Genomic DNA, 19008 nt, shown 5'->3' with positions numbered 1-19008 from the left:
TATTGAACGATATCATTAATATCACACACAAGTAAAATTTTGCTGAAGATCATTCAAAAGCAGTTACAGGAGTACTGTCACAAGGAATTGCCAGGAATTGAAGCTGGATTCAGAAGAGGACGTGGAACCAGGGATATCACTGCTGATGTCAGACGAATCCTGGCTGAAAGCAGAGAATACCAGAAAGATGTTTACCTGTGTATTATTGACTATGCAAAGGCATTCAACTGTGTGGATCATAACAAATCATGGATAACATTTTGAAGAATGGGAATTCCAGAACACTTAATTGTGCTCATAAGGAATCTGTACTTAGACCAACAGGCAGTCATTTGAACAGAACAGGGGATACTGCGTGGTTTAAAGTCAGGAAAGGCGTGCTTCAGGGTTGTATCCTTTCACCATACTTATTCAATCTGTGTGCTGAGCAAATAATCCAAGAAGCTGGACAATATGGAGAAGAACGGGCATCAGGATTGGAGGAAGACTCAGTAACGATCTGTAATATGCAGATGACATGACCTTGCTTACTAAAAGTGAAGAGGACTTGAAGCACAAACTGATGAAGATCAAAGACCACAACCTTCAGTATGGATTACACTTCAACATAAGGAAACAAAAATCCTTACAACTGGACCAATAAGCAACATCATGATAAATGGAAGAAAGATTGAAGTTGTCAAGGATTTTATTTTACTTGCATCCACAATCAATGCCCATGGAAGCCACAGTCAAGAAATCAAATGACGTATTGCATTGGGCAAATTTGCCGCAAAAGATCTCTTTAAAGTGTTAAAATGCAAAGATGTCACTTTAAGGACTCAGGTATGCCTGACCCAAGCCTTGGTATTGTCAATTGCCTCATACATGCATGTAAAAGCTGGATAATGAATAAGGAAGACCTAAAAAGAATTGATGCCTTTGAATCATGGTGTTGTTGAAGAATACTGAATATACTAGGGACTGCCAGAAGAAGGAACAAATCTGTCTTGGAAGAAGTACAGCCAGAATGCTCATTAGAAGCAAGGATAGGGAGACTTCTTCGAACTTACTTTGGACATGTTATCAGGAGGGACCACTCCCTGGAGAAGGACATCATGGTTGGTAAACCAGAAAGGGTCAGTGAAAAAGAGGAAAACCCTCATTTCGTCATTTAGTGCTATCACAGAAATACCACAAGCAGATGGCTTTAATAAAAAGAAATTTATTCACTCACAGTCTAGGAGACTACAGCTCCAAATTCAGGGTGCCAGATCTAGGAGAATGCTTTCCTTCTCTGTTTGCTCTAGCAGAAGGTCCTTGTCATCAATCTTCCCCAGTCTGGAGCTTCTCAGTGCAGGTTCCCCAGGTCCAAAGGATGTGCTATGCTCCCAGTGCTTCTTTCTTGGTAGTATGAGGTCCCCATGTCTTTCTGCTCACTTCTCTCTTTTATACCTCAAAAGAGATTGGCTTAAAACACAACCTAATCCTGTAGATTGAGTCCTGTCTCATTAACATAACTGCCACTAATCCCACCTTATCAACATCATAGAGATAGGATTTACAACACACAGGAAAATCACATCAGACTACAAAATGGTGGACAATCACACAATACTTTGAATCATGGCCTAGCCAAGTTGACAGGTATTTTGGGGGGACACAATTCAATTCATGACAACCCTCAACAGGATGGACTGACACAGTAGCTACAACAGTGGAGTCAAACACAGCAGTGATTGTGAGGATGACGCAGGACCAGGTAGTGTTTCATTCTGTTGTACGTAGGGTTGCTGTGAGTGGGAATCCAACTGACAGCACTTAACAATTATAAATAATGCTGGGATGACGAAAAAGCTGAGAACACTTCTCTGGTCATTTCCTTGGGATAAATTGACAGAAGTTACTTGTTTTAAAAGGTCTGGCATATAAGGCTAAATTGCCCTTCGCAAAGATGGCACGCTCTTATCGACAGGGTGTGAGAGTGCCTGTGGAGCCACAGTTGCCCAACACTATTTGTCGTTGTTGTTAGTTGCTGTGGAGTTGGTGTGCAAAGTCGTACCTTGACGCATGGAGACCGCATGCACAATGGATGGAAACGCTGCATGATCGCTTGTGGTCGGGGTTTATATTGGCTCATTTTTAGAAGTAGATCCCCAGGTCTTTCTTCCTAGTCTATCTTAACCTGGAAGCTCCGCTGAAAGCAGTTCAGCATCATAGCAACATCCAAGCCTCCACTGCAGATCAGTGGTGGCTTTGCATGAATGCGCTGGATGGGAATCAAACTCGAGTTTCCCACTTGGAAGGCAAGTATTCTACCACTAAACCACCGATGGCACTCACCAACACCATTTACGAAGCGGGTGGGGGTGAGCATACCCTAATCCACAGGGTTTTCTAACATAGTGAAAAAAAAACCTTTTTTTCTGGTTTATTTTTTAATTTTCCCCAAGTATCTGTATTTATAACTTTCAAACACTGGAATTTATATAAAAGCCAGTATCTTTAGAAATAGCTTTTTGGTCTTTCCTGACTCTACAATATATTACCTTGTATAGCCTGTAAGTATTTTTACAGTTCATTATGCAGAGTAACTAAGTTTTAAAATTCTATAATCACCATAACAGGATATTTAGAGAAACCTTGTATGCTTTTCTTCACACATAAGCCCCTTTTTAAATGGCACACACATTCTTTGTGAAGTATGCATGAAGCATTTTTAATGAGTTCTATCACTGGCTTCCATTCATTTTCCTAAATATCTTATTATGGTGATAATATAATTTGTATTTGCATCAGTGTGTGTATAATCAGATAATAGCATATAACACTGGAACTGAACTGGACTAGGAGTCAGAGACTATTTTTGCCTATTCAATTCAATATATTATCTCATGTATAATGATTGTGTTACCAATAAAATTAGAATATTATCATTCATCATAAAAAACATTTCCCAGGATTATCATGTAATAATAGTCTCCTGGGGTTTGAAATCCTAGAATGGAAGCAAGTTTTAACACAACTACTAAAATTAATATTTTAAAGAACGAGAAGTTTATCTTTCTCTTCACTTGTTTTTAAATAGCCTATTTATATCACCTGTCGATTCGAACAGTGTAAACTTTATCACTATCTGCTTAATAATTATTCCATTAAGTTGAGTTGGACAAGAGAAAAAGTCACTTCACTGTGGAAATAGCAAGTAACTACCTTTTGAATATGTAAATTCTTACCTTTAAGATGTTTTTTTTTTTTAAAGCAAACAAGTAGGTTAGGTATAGGCAAATGCTGCTCCAGCAAACTTTCATACTGTTTGAAATGCTTATCGACAGTGCCAGAGTGACAGCCTAGAGTAAGAACTACCTAGTTAGACATAGAAAGATTGTCAGGTAAAGAACTTGTCCTATCACTCTTGCTTGCGGGTTATCCTGAGGGGCAAGAATGTATTTCCCAAAACGATCAGATGATTAGCAGTGCTAAATACTGTCTTGGAGTTAGACTTTATATTTATGGCTTATGTTTCTAGGTTTATTTGCTTGTTGGTTTACAGAAAGTCCTGAGCACTGGAAGCTAATTCAGATCACTGTTCACACCTTACAAAATGATAGACAATTGCAAACAGCAGACCCTTGCTAACCTTTATTAGACACATTTCAAATAGTACTGTAAAAATATCATCATTACCACTCAGCCCGTAGCGTTCTCAGCCCATAGTTTCACTGTCAATTGAGTAGAGAAGGAAATACAGGCAGGGTTAACACAGGTTACATAAGAATCAAAGCCAGAAAAGGAGATAGCAGATCAGCAGGTCACTGGCTCTTTGAAGCAGGTTCAATTTAGCTAATCACTTTTTATCAGTCTATAATCTGCTTCTGCTCTGACAAGAATGAGAAATCCAGTTTAAAAAAAAAAAAAAAAAAACCCAAACCCGCGGCCGTCAAGTCGATTCAGACTCATAGTGACCCTACAGGCCAGAGTAGAACTGCCCTATAAGGTTTCCAAAGAGCAGCTGCTGGATTTGAACTGCTGACCTGCTGACCTTTTGGTTAGCAGGTGAATGCTTAACCACTGCACCACCAGGGCACCACACCTACTCTAGCAGGTTCTTAAAGTGCCTTTCAGAGTAACTTTAAATAGTATACTATGGTAGATTGGTTCCAAAGATGACCGCAACCATATCTCCCAACTTGCAGGTCTTTGGCAATGAGATTTTGCTATTCCTTTCATAACGAGGTAGAATTGCATTCTCCCCCCCTTGAATCTGGGCTGGCCTGTGACTTGCTTTAACCAATAGAATGTGGAAGAAGTAATAATGTGTGGCTTCTGAGGCTAGGCTTTTTGACATCTTATAGCTTCTGTTCTCACACGTTTGGAGTGCTCCTTCTTGGACTATTGCCATGCTCTGAGGCCATGCTATGAGGAAGCCCAGGCTAACCTCTGGAAACGCTTTGTAGAGGAAAGCAAAGTTTCTCAGGTTCAGAAGCCCTGCCAGGCCCAGTTCCAGCTGATTAACCAACTGAACGCAGTTCCCTGAGTGACCCCAGTGAGATCAGCAGGAGAGCCACCTCTCATCAACCTAGAAATTATTTGTTGTTCAAGAGAAATAGCAAATCATTGCTTTAAGCTACTAAGTATTGGGATGGTTTATTCCACAACAATAGAAATTGAAGCATATATCCTAACATAGCAATATCTTGTATAGCAGTTAAAAGTTATATGTGTATGTGTATATAAATAAAGCTAACAATTTTATTGACTATGTTTGTTGGTTATGCTGTGTAGGTCTATGATTTACGTATGGCACAGGATTTTCCCATGTAACCAGGACTGCAGTCACAGTTCCCAGCTTTTTTGTTGCATTGACCTCCATTCTCACAGGGTCCACAGGTGAACTGACACTCTGGTTCCCGGAGGCCATCAGGGCAGGCTTATAACATAAAGAGAGAGAGAGAGAAGGAGCTTCGACTTTTGGTAAATCTCAAAACAGTCTCAGATTTCAGCTATTGCCTAAGTGAGTTGGAAAATTGAGTGTGTGTGTATATACGTGTGTGTGTGTGTGTGTGTGAGACCAAGGTGCAAAGAAAGAAACATTCTAGTAGCCTCCAAGGATTTATGGCACTTCCAAAAATATTCCCTGAAGAAATCAACATGATGCTGTATCTTGTCACTTAAGAAACACAGATACAGAGGTTGGCTTTTTGCTGAAAATGTGGTTTTTTTAGACAGTAACAATGGAAGCAATTTTGATATATATCTTAGGAGGCAGTTGCACAGAACAAAACCGGAAAATGAGTTGAAATTTGTAAAGGAAGCTCAGAAGGCACGCTATTCAGGAAGCTGCCCCCAAATGGTTGTCTCAATCCTGTTTTCCCAGTCTTCTTTTTCTATAAGCTAGAATTATCATACCAGAGGTTTGTAATTTGTATATTTTGTAAGAGTGTACAATGCACAAGGTGGGGAAAAAAATGGACTGTGCACTGCTTTTTGGAATGCCTTTGTATCAGAGAAGGCCAGGAGAAACTGGTGGGACCACTGAGGGTTCAGTTAGATGTTCGGTGTATATCCATCCTATCATCAAAATTACTGGAATTAGAAAGTAGGTGGGAAGCATCCTCTTAACACATGGAAAATAGAAAAACTTTCCTAAACATATGCCAAATGAACAAATTTACATTATACCAAGGTGGGCTGTGAAGTATATTCCTGCCCTTGGTAAAGACTCTGAATAGCAGAATTATTTCATTTTCTGGAATGTTCATACTGTTTCTGGCTATTATCTGTTGATCACTTAACTCTGTGCTAGTTACTTCACCTAAATTAGCTCGTTTATTTGCATAAAAATAACCTGATAACATAAGCAACTTTATCTCCATTTTACATGAAAAAAGAGGAGCTGAAATCTGGTCTTTTTACAATGACACATCAGTTGTATAGATCATTTTAGGTGGACTCAAGGGGCTTTCGGGCCACAGAGGCTTCCCCCACATCAGAGATCTGCCTGTAGCTAGGGTTCAAATACTCTAGGCTACAAACTAATCAAAACAAAGCAAAGAAATTGGCTGTCTTTTTTTTTTCTTTCTTTTTTCCATTTCATAGATTAGTTGTAGAAACCAACTCCTCTGCTCTTAGAAGCCTCTGCTGATAGGCTAAATAAGGCTGAGTGCTGATTGTGGAGAGTGCTGTTCATTAGCGCCATTGAGATGATTTGCCATCTTTAATTACCTATTCATCTGCAATCTAGACACAGGTCTGGAGTTAAGATTTTTTAGATATGTCTGGCTCTAGGAGCACTTGGGCTACTTCGCGCTTTTAAAAAAGAGAAAGAAAAACAACAACAGGCCTGATTTTCATCATGCACAGCTCCTGGAGAGAGCTTTTTGCCTTGATTTCAGCTGCCAATCATGGTGATCCCATTCACTCATTCCAGTCTGATTCATAATTTCATTTTGTGGTTAGACAAAAATACCAAAATTGAACAAAGTTATCTGATTGAAAAATAATATGTTTTCCTGAGATTATGGTGACCTCTCTGTTTTTCTGATTTACATATACTTTCAACTCATTTTCCTTCACAGTGGGAATCTCAGAAGCATTTTTCCAATAGAGTGTATTCAGCAACTGCTTTAAGAAAATGTTATCAGAATAAATTAAATTTACCCAGGTGTGTATATATGGTATTGTCTCCACGTATAACTGCCTTGCAGGGCATGCCTTTTCTGGTGGGGGAATGAATAAGGGGACAACTCTGGGCTTACAAATCAGTTGAGTGGGAGAAGGTTTAGACATTGGTGTGGGGCTCACTTCTATACTATGTTAAACACATTTGGGTAATGTCAGGATTCTATTTCCCTGAGTTTCTTTCCCCATAGCTTAGAAAGTCATAATCCAGCTACCTAAATCGCCCCTCTCTCCAATGCTTCTCACATATTCTAGTTACACAGCCACAGGACTACCCTGGAAAAGTCATACTTTGGCTTTCATTCAGCTCCAGAAAAGCCCTGCTGACCCCATGAAGACAGCAATTCAAAGACCAATGAGTGATATGTGAGAATCCAAGACAACTTTCAACCTCAGTGCCTGCCTCTGTAGGCGCACCCAATTATACGGTGGCCTTCTTTCAAACCCATTATCCCTTCCCAGTTTTAAACAAGGTTGTCCTTCAGGTCACTGCAAAGGCAAAAATTTCACTTGACATGAGTATGATAATTTGCATTTATTGCAGGTACAGTATTGCTGTGCATTAAAGAGAAAAAAATACTGTGATAATTTCCCCCAAATATAATAGTTGTTGGTGGAATTAGTTGTCATCGAGTTGATTCCGACTCATGGTAACCACGTCCACAGAGTAGAACTGCTCCATAAGGTTTTCAAGGCTGTGACTTTTTAGGAGTAGATTGCCAGGCCTTAATTCCGAGGTAACAAATGCTTAATACAGAACACATGAAAACAGAGGAAGAATGTATAAATTAGAAAGATTGGAACATGCATATTTAAGTATTGATTTAGGCACTGTTCTAGGAGTTTGGGGATATATCGGTGAACAAAATAGATAGAGATTCTTGCCTCATGGGGCTTAGATTCTAGCAGAAAAAGACAGGCAATATATATTCAACCTAATAAAGAATTGGAGTATATAATATGTTAATTACAAGAAGATAAGCACTAAAGAAAAAAATGTGCAGGGAGACCAGCCAGGTGCTCTTTTAAGTAGGGTTATATGGAAAAAAAAACTCCAAGAGAAAGTAACATGAGACCACTTGATAAAGGGGAAAGAATTAGCTGTGAAAATACCCGGGGAAGAGCTTTCCATGGGTCCACAAGCCAGAGACAGCTATTACTAACATTTGGGAATACCCTTTTCAAATCTTATATGTATCTACATGCACATATATCTATATATGTCACTTATAATTGGAATCATATTGTACATAGTTTTATATCTAAAGATTTATAAAAATTATCAATACTTAGAAATTTGAGAAAGAACAATGCTGATGACCATATTTAAATTTCCCAAAGTTTTAATATGATTAGGAATCTTTGAAATGCATTTGTTTGAATGATCAATCTGCAGATATAAAGAAAACTATTCTTTAACTCTGGAAGCTAGTAGTGCCCTTGGTTGATTAGTTCAGCTCAAAGAAATGATTTGCTAGCTTTAATCTCCTTAGGATAAGATTGTCTGTGCTGTGATCTTTCTTCCCTTGTTCAAGCTAGCAAGGGGGCGGCTAACAGTGGGGACTCAGAAGACAAGGTTACATAACTTTATTGCCCTGTGTCTCAGTTTCATCACCTGCAAATAGGGGATTAATAAAGCTTACCTATCTCCTGAGGACACTGGTGGATTAACTAATTAATGCCCATATGGTGCTGAACAAAGGCTGAGCATTGTTATTAGAGAAGAAAGAAAATCTATCATCAGATTGTACCTTCCTGGCATCTGTTGCCTTGGTAACCAGATTTGCAGGTGCGAGTACCATTTTTGGCTTTGCCTGCCAGGGTGTTCTCTTCCACACACTGACATTCTGAAGAGCAGCCAGCTCCACAGGCCCCTTTGGGACAGTCTGTCAGCAGATTGAGGCAAACCGGTCACCTGAAAACCACGCTTTGTTTGTTTTAAATAGTTAGTGCACAGGCATGTAGTTCTGCCGCACCTGATTATGGGGAGACAAAGTGCTCATCCTGACTGCCAATAAAAATAAAGGGGGGGGGGACAAATGTCCTTTCAAGTCAGTCAATTCATTTGCTTTTTGGCAACTGGATGTGAACAGTGAAGAGTGAACTACTTAAAAGGCTTTGGTGCTTCTGGGAGGGAAACTGCTTCTCAATGTGCTCCATTGGTGCCTATTGTTAATATTCTCCAAGGGCCACTAAGGCCTGCCAGGCCCCATGTTTATCTTGCTACAGCATGGAGATGATGGACAAGCCTTTATGTGAAGGCTTTCCATCGTTTTCACTCCCTTTCATTATACGGTAATCAGAAATAATTTTACATCAAGCAGATAACACAAAGCTTTCATTGTGACAGCAGCATTGTCTTGGCCACATCTTTGGCAAACAGTGCTTGCCTCCCCTTCATTTTGTTCCCCATGCCATTGAGTTTTAGAGTTGGTAGTCAGCACAGGATTGCTAATTTGGAAAGGTCCAACCTTTGCATTCCGGGAAACATACCCATAGATCTCTCTTTGAGCAGTTACTCAGTAATTCAATTCTCTTTCCAAAATATACCTCTGACTATTTTTCTCCCCTGTTACAGATGCCAAGGGACTTACCAAATGAAAGAGCCTTCAAGTGCGCTCCAGGCTCAAGGTAATTACATTGTTTGTGCTCCTAGGCTTTGCATAGAAAGCTGCTTGGAGAGAACAAAACAAGTAACTTAACTTTCTGGTGGATGGAAAGGGGCTTTAGCAGAGATCATTCAAAGTAGTGGTTACAATACTATCATGTAAGGTGACCCCAGTCCCAGTTGCCAGGACAGTCCAGAGTCATCACTAGAGCAGAACAGAATTAGTAAAGGGCCTCTTTTCACTCTTAAAAGTGCTTGATATGGGTGATAAATTATACACTCACTCTATCGGCTTTCCTGCAACTTCCCAGTTTCCAATCCTTTCCTAGGCCCATCAAGCCCCACGATCTCTCAGAGCTAATTTCTGGTTGATGTTGGCCTCTTCTTGCTCATTCCAGAACACTGGATTGGCTTCTATGCCCTACCTTTCTTGGCTCAGCATATATTGTGATTCAAGGAACAACTGAATGCTTAAATGTGACAGCTGGGTTTCTTAATATGTAACTGGAAATAGTCTTGGGGAAAAAAAAAAGAGTGGAGGAATTGGTGATCCAATGCCTACTCAGGGTTGCAGAATCAAGTACCTCAGGGGTCAGGTAAGTAGCATCAATAAATGAAGCCTCAAGTCTAAGCAAAAAGGGAGTCCTGGAGAACTGGAATGTATATATTCTCCGTAAGGATGGTCATGTTCAAAAGAATAATCTCCACCACCAACAATAACAACAAACCAGTTTGCCAGATTTTCCCCTGGGCATCAAGTCCTCACAAGATGCAAATGAATGTAAATCTGCTGTGCTAATATTATTCACACCCTAAAATCTTCAATTTTCTATATTTCTGAAAGGTTAGCTCTTTAAATTTTTGTCCAAATTAATTATTATTTAATTTTTTGCCAAAATATCTGATATTACCTTATGAAATGCACAAAATTTATTACTAAAAATGGAGCTTGTCTTGTTGCACTAGAGGAGAAATATTAGAAATGATGCTGTCTTTGTTTGCAGGTCAGTCTTCTTTTGGAACGTTCTCGGCAGTATTTGTTGTCCCATAATATATCATTCACACTTCCTTTGCCCACATTTACCCATGCATTCCCCACTCTCTTCCCTATTGCTTATCTAAGGCTAGGCTTTCCTCAGGACTCAGGTTCAGTTCCCTATGATGTCTTCCCTGTCTCCTTTATTGGAATATTCACAATTTAGTCTCTGCTTTCAAGGGACATGTCTTTTATAAAACAGATTAAGACTCATGAACATCCACCTAAAAATACGAATAAAACTCTAATCTCTGTTTGGAAAGGATGGGTCCTAGTATCACTGAAGTTCATCCAGGAAGGAGTCTTAGAGGAGCTGATCCTTCAAAGAAAAGTGGAGGAATGCCGAGTGATATAAGTCAGTCACAAAAGGTCAAATACTGTGTGATCCCACTTACATCAAATATCTGGAATACACAAATATATACCCAAACCCAAAACCTATTTCTGTCATGTCGATTCTGACTCATAGCAACCTTCTAGGACAGAGTAGAACTGCCCCATAGGGTTTCCAAGGAGCGGCTGGTGGATTTGAACTGGAGACATTTAGTTAGCAGCAAAACACTTAACCACTGCGCCACCAGGGTCCCCCTTAGTGATAGAGACCAAAATTTATTAGAGATTACCAGGGGTGGGGCGGAGGGGATTAAGGGAGGCCTTGCTTAGGAGGCATTGAGCTTCTGTTAGGGGTGGTGGAAACAGACAGTGGCTGCACAGCACGATGAATGTAATTAATGTCATTTGACTTGTACATCTAAAAATATTGAAATGGCAAATGTTTTGTTATAATATATACTTACCACAATTAAAAAAAAAAAAGAAAAAGTGGAGGGACATGGAATAGGGAGGGGAGCAAGGCAGAGACAGACTCAGGCTCACAGGCACGCACACACAGCTGTGGTGGGACGGCAAGCATTCCCACTGGAAGGAATTCTAAAAGTCACCCTGTTTTCTTGTAGCTTTTGCAAAACGTGACTGAGGGTCAAAGTGCAAAAAGAATCTGTTTTAGAAATTTTAGGGAATGACTTTGCCTTGCGTTAGAGCCCAGGAGTAAAAGAGCTTTGTTCTGGGCCCTTGAATATCAACTCCCTTAAAGTGTCAAATATCCAAAAGAACTCTTAACAAACTCTCTCAATAATTAAGGTAAATGCTGACTAGAAAAAAATTCAAAGAATTTAGAAATACTTTTCTTTCACTCATGAAAATCCAGATTCTATCATTTAAGAAGGCTAAATAAAAACTAGAACATAATCATCATATGTTTATAATTATCATACGGTATGACTATACAATGTTTTATACGTTTTCATCTCTTCCTTGGTCTAGTATATTCTCTGTACTTCTCTGAGCCTCTGCGCCCCACACAGCGAATTTAGTGCCTGTGACTTACTCAGATGACAAAACCGCCCGTAGCGCCCTGGCTCGCACATACAGGCCCCATACACCCTGTGGCAATGACCATTGTGGGCGCAGTTACATTTCCTCTTGCAGTTCTTCCCAAAAAATCCTTTTAGGCATCCTGGAGGGTGGAAAGACAAACAAAGCAAATATTAACCCACATGCAAAATTTGCTATAGGGTTGTTACATGAATCAAGAAGTTTGGGAAAGTGAAACATTGTTTCCAATCTGGTTGGACTGAGACTAGAGAGATCTTTTAAAAACCACAAATATGATTCTGTATCCTCTGATTAAAATCACTCCATGACTTGCTATTGCTGTTAGGTTCGTCATGGCTGCTGTTGAGTCACCACACACGAATGGTGGCTGTGCATGAGGTGCATTGGCAGGAATGGAACCTGGGTCTCCCACATGGAAGTGAGAATTCTACCACTGAACCATCGACTGCCCTCATTGTTAGGTTTTGGAATATTCTGCAGTCAGTTGAGTTGATTAAGACTCATAGCAACCCTGTAGGACAGGGTAGAACTGCTCCATAGGATTTCCAAGGCTGTAATCTTTATGGAAGCTGAATGCCACATCTTTCTCTCGCAGAGCAGCTGGTGTATTCTAACTGCTGATCTTTTGGGTAGCAGCCGAGCGTGCAACCATTGCACCGCCAGGGCTCCTTTTCGCTGTTAGGTTAAAGACCCCAAATTTAACAACACCTACAAGCTTCCACACACTTTCCCACTTCAGAGCCTGGCAACGTGTGTCTTCCTCAGTCTGGAATACGCTTCCCTCATTCTTCCCCTGTCTCATTTCTACTCCTTTTTCAGGCTTCTGCTCAAGTGTCACTTCTCCAAAAGTCTTTCACACAGTCTGCATCTATTCCTCCGGGTTTTACCACCAGCCACCCTGTAATATTTAATTTGTAATGCCTACCAATTTGGTAGTACCAACCTTTGTAATCTATGTCTGTCTTGATAAGACTGAGAGTACTGTAAAGAAGGACCAGGGTCTTTTTTTCCCCCTTGTTTTTGTGTTATCATATCATAATGCCTGGCACAGTGCCTTGAAAACTTTATATTTTTTGAATAAATGAATAAACATTGCTCACAGGGATAAGAAACTGGGATGCCAGCAGGGGCCTTGCTGCACCTCAGGGAGCTAAGTAAACTTGGTTTCTATCTCCCCAGTTCCATAATCTGTGAGAATCTAATAAACTCCCCGTGATTTCCGCAAATCTCTGGGGCCCTATACCTTCACTGACTCTCTTCCTGCCGTTCTTGTGCCTGTGCAAGCTACCTCTTGTGTGTGTGTGCTTTATCAACCCATGTGGGAAACTCTTCCTTTTCACTGGTTTCTGTGAAAAATCCATGCACACCACTTAGATGTTTTGGGATTTTTTCATCCGCCATCTCATCTCTCCTTTTCTCTCTCCACCCCCTCCTTTTTTTCTCGGATTTTCATCTCTTTCTCCCTGGCTTGCCCAAGAAGCCCCATTCTTTCTACCTTTTACTATGCAGAGCAAATCAATTTTTCTCAGCTCCTATATTCAAACCTGCACACACAAACTTCTTTTTTTGCTCAGCAGAAGATGTTCTCTGTGCCAGGATTCACTCTGAAGTTTTAAATATCACTTGTTTTGTTCTGTTGCACATGTCATCAGTCAAAGCAACTGCATCGTTGTACAGACAGACACAGCCTTTTACTTCTTTAGAAAATGCCACCTTGAAAAATACGATGCAGTTTTCACTTAGTTTATTTTCCATTAGAAACCTCAAGAACTTAGAGTTGTCTTATATGACTGGCACCAGACGTTCATACTGTCTTCACAGGTTGCTCCAGGAATTCCTGAGGGGCACTGGCGCTGCCCAGTCAGGGCATCACAGGTGCCTCCACTCTGGCAATGACAGATACTGCCACACTCTTTCCCACTGGTCTCTGGGGAACAAGCTAGGAAGAAAATAGAGAAGGTGAAGGGGCAGAGTAACTTATTCTTCGAGATAACAAATGGAGGAAAAAAAAATGCTTGTCTTTCTACTGAAATGGATACCAAGCCATTAAAAACTCGGTAACTTGCAGACCCAGGAAGAATCTCTGACATGTTGCTAGTTTGGATGGCATAGTCATTCCTGGGGTGGGTTACTGATGAGAAAAACCAAACCCGTTGCCACTGAGTCAGTTCCAACTCATAGCAACCCTATAGGACAGAGTAGAACTGCCCCACAGGGTTTCCAAGGAGCGCCTGGTAGATTCAAACTGCCAATCTTTTGGTTAGCAGCTAAACTCTTAACCACTACACCGCCAGGGTTTCCAGGTTACTGATACAGCTAGTTAAAAACAGATGATTGAAAGAACTGCTAACAGGGTTCAAATGCAAAATTTACCTTGTTTCTTAAACTCTAACCTTCACGTTTTCAAAGCTATCAGATAACTCTGCTGTACAGCTCTCACCAACCTTAATGCGGAACAAGCTTCATCTTCTATTTTGAAAAATGGGAAGAAAATGCAGAAAAATACAGCTAAGATTTTCTTGAGGGTCCCAGGGTGTTTTGTATTATCAAAGACTAATAAAGTCAAGCAGACTACTGTTTTCTTTTGTTGACTGACTGATTCGTTTGTTTGGAGGTATTAAGTGATCCAATCTAAAATAAATTAGGAAAAGTGTCTGTGACTTTATTTTCAGTTTCACTTAAATACAGTTGTTGGGAAATTTTCAGTAATAATTTGAACTGATATTTTATCATAGTAAGATAAATATTTTAAAACTGCATTTATATCATCTCCCTTATCCATCTACTCACACGATCCAGATGCTAATGTAGAAACTTGGTTTCTGAGCGGACTTTTTCTTTGCTTTCAAATCATAGGCTACTATGAAAGGGAAAGGAAAGAGGAAGATAAAAGGAAAAGATGAGAAAGAGACTGGTAACTAACATTCATTGAGAAGGCAACTCACAATAACAATAACGTATTGTTCATTTTCATGTAGTAACATCTTTGAAATCTTATGGCAACTATAGGGGTAATAGATCTGGAAAATGAAGCTAAAGAACTTCAGAAGATTTGTACAGTGCTTGGCTTATAGCAAGTAACCACCACAGACAAACTCAACACTGTTATCTGGTACTCCCCACAAAGTAGAATATGATATCACGTAGTACGAGGATTTGCCAAATACTTCATTAGCACCAAACAGAGCAAAGAGCCCGGGGAAGAAAAACGTAAAACAAACTAACACGCCTTAACAAGGAGCGTCCTAATTGCAAGTTCCTCTCCCAAATTGGCAACCTTGAATAAGGTCCCCTAGCCAAGCAACGCTGCATATCACAGGGTCAAGGCACAGTTTCTGCTTAGCGTGAGTATTGGACTCCAGTTCCTTTCCAGCTCGTGGAAGTATTCAGACAAGCCAATGGTATCCTAAGCAGCCAGGGGGCACTTCAACCTCTTCCTGTTACAAAGCCTGCCTCCCACAGCCCCTGGTTGTTCACTCTGTTTCCAACTGAGACCTCTGTGTGGTTCTGCATGGTGTGTGGGTGTCCTCCTCCCCTGGGCTGTGAGTCTATGTGAGTAATAAATTGTTGTCAATCTCACATGCCCATTTCAAATGTCTTGGGTTCAGCCATCCCCATAACCCTAGAATGGGGCTCTCTCCATCACTGAAATGGGGTGAATCCCAAACCAAACCAAATTCATTGCCATGGAGTCGATCAGAGGTGATTAAAATACCACCTACCCTTTTTGTTAAAGAATTAGAGAACATTTTTCTTTTATTTCTCCTAATTAGATTGTTTGGTTTTCATTAAAAAAAAAAAAAAAAAAAAGGATAGAGAAGTGCAAGGAAAATATAAGCTTCAGCATCCTGGGACAGAATCCCCTTTAAAGGACTATGTTAACATTTAAGAGAGTCTCAAGGTGTTCCAAAGCCAAAGAAAAAGCCATCTTTTCATTTTAAGAAGCCTTGGTGATGCAGTGGTTAAGCACTTGGCTGCTAACCAAAAGGTTGGTGGTAGCTGCTAACTAAAAGCTCAGAGGTTTGAACCCACCAGCTGCTCTTCGGTAGAAAGATGTGGCTGCTTCTGTAAAAGATTACAGTCTTGGAAACCCTATGGGGCAGTTCTACTCTGTCCTTATAGGGTCACTCAGCTGCTAATGAAAGGTCAGTGGTTCAAACCCACCAGCTGCTCAGCTGGAGAAAGATGTGGCAGTCTGCTTCTGTAAATTAGCTTTACAGCCTTGGAAACCCTATGCAGCAGTTCTGCTCTGTCCTATAGGGTGGCTTTGAGTTGGAATTGACTTGACAGCACCGGCTTTGTTTGTTTTTGATTTGGTGAGTCAGAATGGACTCAATAGCAATGGTATCATCATTTTATCAGCTAATCTTTTTTCACTATTTCTGTATTAATTTTGTATTGGTGATGTTTATTCTGATGTATCTGAGACAGGTATTTTAGTTTCATTTCTCTTGCTACCATGTTAGGGTAGCATACCCTATGGAAGAAATACCGAACATATTTATCAACAAAACATACAAGGTAAAAAAATTTACTTCCCAATTGTAATACAATCACATTTATTCAACCTCAATATTGTATAGTGGAATGTGTTAAGTTGCAGGTAAATATAGCTGGAATTCTCAATACTGAGTTTTATTCATTTGTTCAGATGGAGATTCATACAATGAATAAGACGTAGCCCTGGCTCTCAATTAGCTCTCAGCCTAGCAAGGGAGATAGAACAGGAACATGGCTAACTCTTAATGTAATACAGAGAAAGAGTGACTTAAAATCCATAGGAAAAATAAATAGTTCTGGGAGACGGGACATCAAATAAAGCTTCATACAACAGATGGCAAACCAAACCAAATCCATCGTTGTCAAGTTGATTCTGCTCATAGAGACCCTATGGGACAGCCCCATAGGGTTTCCAAAGCTGTAGATCTTTACAGAAGCAGACTGCCACATCTCTCTCCCGCGGAGCAGCTGGTGGGTTCAAACCGCTGACCTTTCGGTTAGCAGCCAAGTGCTTAACCACTGCGCCACCAGGGCTCCGTATACAATAGGTGGCAATGGACCTTAAACGACAATTGGAGCTGAGCATGTGGAAATGGGGGAAGGAGAAGGGCAATCTGGTGGAGAAAACAGCTTAACAGAAGGTATAACAGCTGAAAAGCACAAGGCTTTAAGTAGTGAGTGGTTTAGTTTGCCGGGAATAATAGGCTGGATCAAGAGTTGTGATTAAGATAAAGAGTGAAAAGGATTATAAGACCTGATTTTAGATGGTTGTCAGTGACTGAATAAGAAGTGTACACCTTATGTGTCAGGAAAGAGGATATTCTAAACGTTTTTTTGAGCAGCAGAGAAAAGCAATCAGAGGACTGCTTGGGGAAGTTCTCAGAACTCTAAAGAGTAATCTCTGCTAAATCGGTTCACTATTTTATGACTAAGTTCTGCATCTGTGTCATAATAAAAACAATACTTATGTTCTATCCTCCCACGCACAGGGGTTTCAAAAGAAAATCTCTTACATCATCTTCCAAGCAAATCATAAAGATGAGGACAAACCCATTTAAAAAAAAAAATTATAAAATAAATTATAAAAGAGCAAGCAAAAATGAAGACTGTCAATATATTTTGGTTTTGTTATCTGGCAGTTTTAATTCCTGAAAGTATGCCTTCATCTAAAATATGAAGGAAAAGATTGGGGGGGGGTATAATCTTTGATATTTTCTCTTGAAAGACTTGGATAAAACATTTTAAAAAGTGTCACTGGCTGTGCTAACATCATTTTAGAAAAGAAAGAGAGAAAAAACAAAACAAAACGCGAACTACAATAAACAGCAAACGGCCACGCAATTCCATTTAATTGCACTTTGTAACACAAATCTTTCCTTTTTTTCCTTCAATGGGAATAGCTTGCCAGGGCCTAATGATTTATTTAAATGGATGGATTTTTTTATAGGCCTAGAATATTAGGGCTGTTTATGAACTTTTACGTTTCGCGGATAAACAAGAGACAGCACATCAAATTTCCCAGGGAACACAAAATCTCCCCCTTCTAATCGCATGTCCAGTATAAAACCTCAGCACCTCATAGCCATTTTTTATGCACAACAAATAACTTGGTTTCACCCGTATCAATTGTTTACCTTATTAGAACATTTTAGGGAGAATATACATAAAGGAGAGCTCATTACCCGTAGTTTGGTGGGCCTGTGACATTTCTCCAGGATATCAATCACTTTCCTGGCAAAAAAGGCCACCCCAGCTAGCCAGGCAGGTGCTCCTGCTCCTCCCTTCCTGGCATTTGCCTCCATTCCTGCAGTCCTGACAGCTCGAACTGCAGTCGTGTCCGAAGGTGTCATCTAAACAAACTGGAATGTGATACCATCTTGGTTGAGCCATAATGGCTTTACATAACTAAAAAAGGAAATGAAACCCTTAATTTCCCAAAGAAAATCATGACCTTGGAGGACATTTCCTAAAGTCTCAGAAAAGGACAAGAGCAAAGAGGTATATTTTTTATAGTCCATTCTGCCACTCTCTGTCTCTTTATTGGTGCATTTAGTCCATTTACATTCAGCATAATTATTGGTAGGTATGTATGTGTCTACTGCTATCATTTTGATGTCTTTTGTGAGTGTGTGTTGTTGACAGTTTCTTTGTTCCAGTTAATTTTCTGTGCTGAGTTGTTTTTCTTTATGTATTTTCTTTTCATCTTCTTCATTGTTCTTGATTTTGTATTTTCTGAGTTTTTTTGCTTTTTATTTTGATGTATAGGATTGTTAGTGTTCTCTTTGTGGTTACCTTAATATTTACCCCTATTTTTCTAAGTTTAAACCAATCTTTTATTTCTTTATATCACCTTGACTTCCTCTCCATACGAAAGATCTATGACTACATTTTTAGTCCCTCTTTTTTATTTAATGTTATCATCTTCCTCATATTGACATTTCTATTTCTCTATTTTCAGCGTTTTAGCTTTGATTTATTTTTTGTGACTTCCTTATCTGGGTTTATATCTGGTTGCTCTGTCCTGTGTTCTAGTTTTGGGTTGTTATCTGATGTTATTGATTTTCTAATCAGAGGACTTCTTTTAGTATTTCTTGTAATTTTGGTCTTGTTTTTACAAATTCCCTAAACTTCTGTTTATCTGGAAATGCCCTAATTTCACCATCATATTTGAGAGACAGTTTTGCTGGATATATAATTCTTGCCTGGCAGTTTTTTCCTTCAAGGCTTTATATATGCCATCCCATTGCCTTCTTGCCTGTACGGTTTCTGCTGAGTAGTCCGAGCTTAGTCTTATTGACTCTCCTTTGTA

At 39.8% G+C, this 19008-nt stretch overlaps 1 protein-coding gene across 1 annotated transcript in view; it reads right to left on the bottom strand.

Annotated features, from left to right (window-relative positions):
* Positions 1 to 8400: 8400 nt before the first annotated feature.
* LOC101341596 (EGF-like and EMI domain-containing protein 1) overlaps positions 8401 to 19008 on the bottom strand; it is a 749998-nt gene continuing 739390 nt past the window's right edge. Inside the window, 3 exon segments of the mRNA XM_023737953.1 lie at positions 8401 to 8546; positions 11692 to 11820; positions 13510 to 13638. Coding sequence (XP_023593721.1) covers positions 8401 to 8546; positions 11692 to 11820; positions 13510 to 13638 — 404 coding nt within the window.

Source organism: Trichechus manatus, unplaced genomic scaffold, assembly GCF_000243295.1.
Source record: "Trichechus manatus latirostris isolate Lorelei unplaced genomic scaffold, TriManLat1.0 scaffold00110, whole genome shotgun sequence".
NCBI classification, from domain to species: Eukaryota; Metazoa; Chordata; class Mammalia; order Sirenia; family Trichechidae; genus Trichechus; species Trichechus manatus.
Note: the sequence above shows the minus strand (reverse complement) of the source record. Positions and strands in the feature narration are given on the sequence as shown.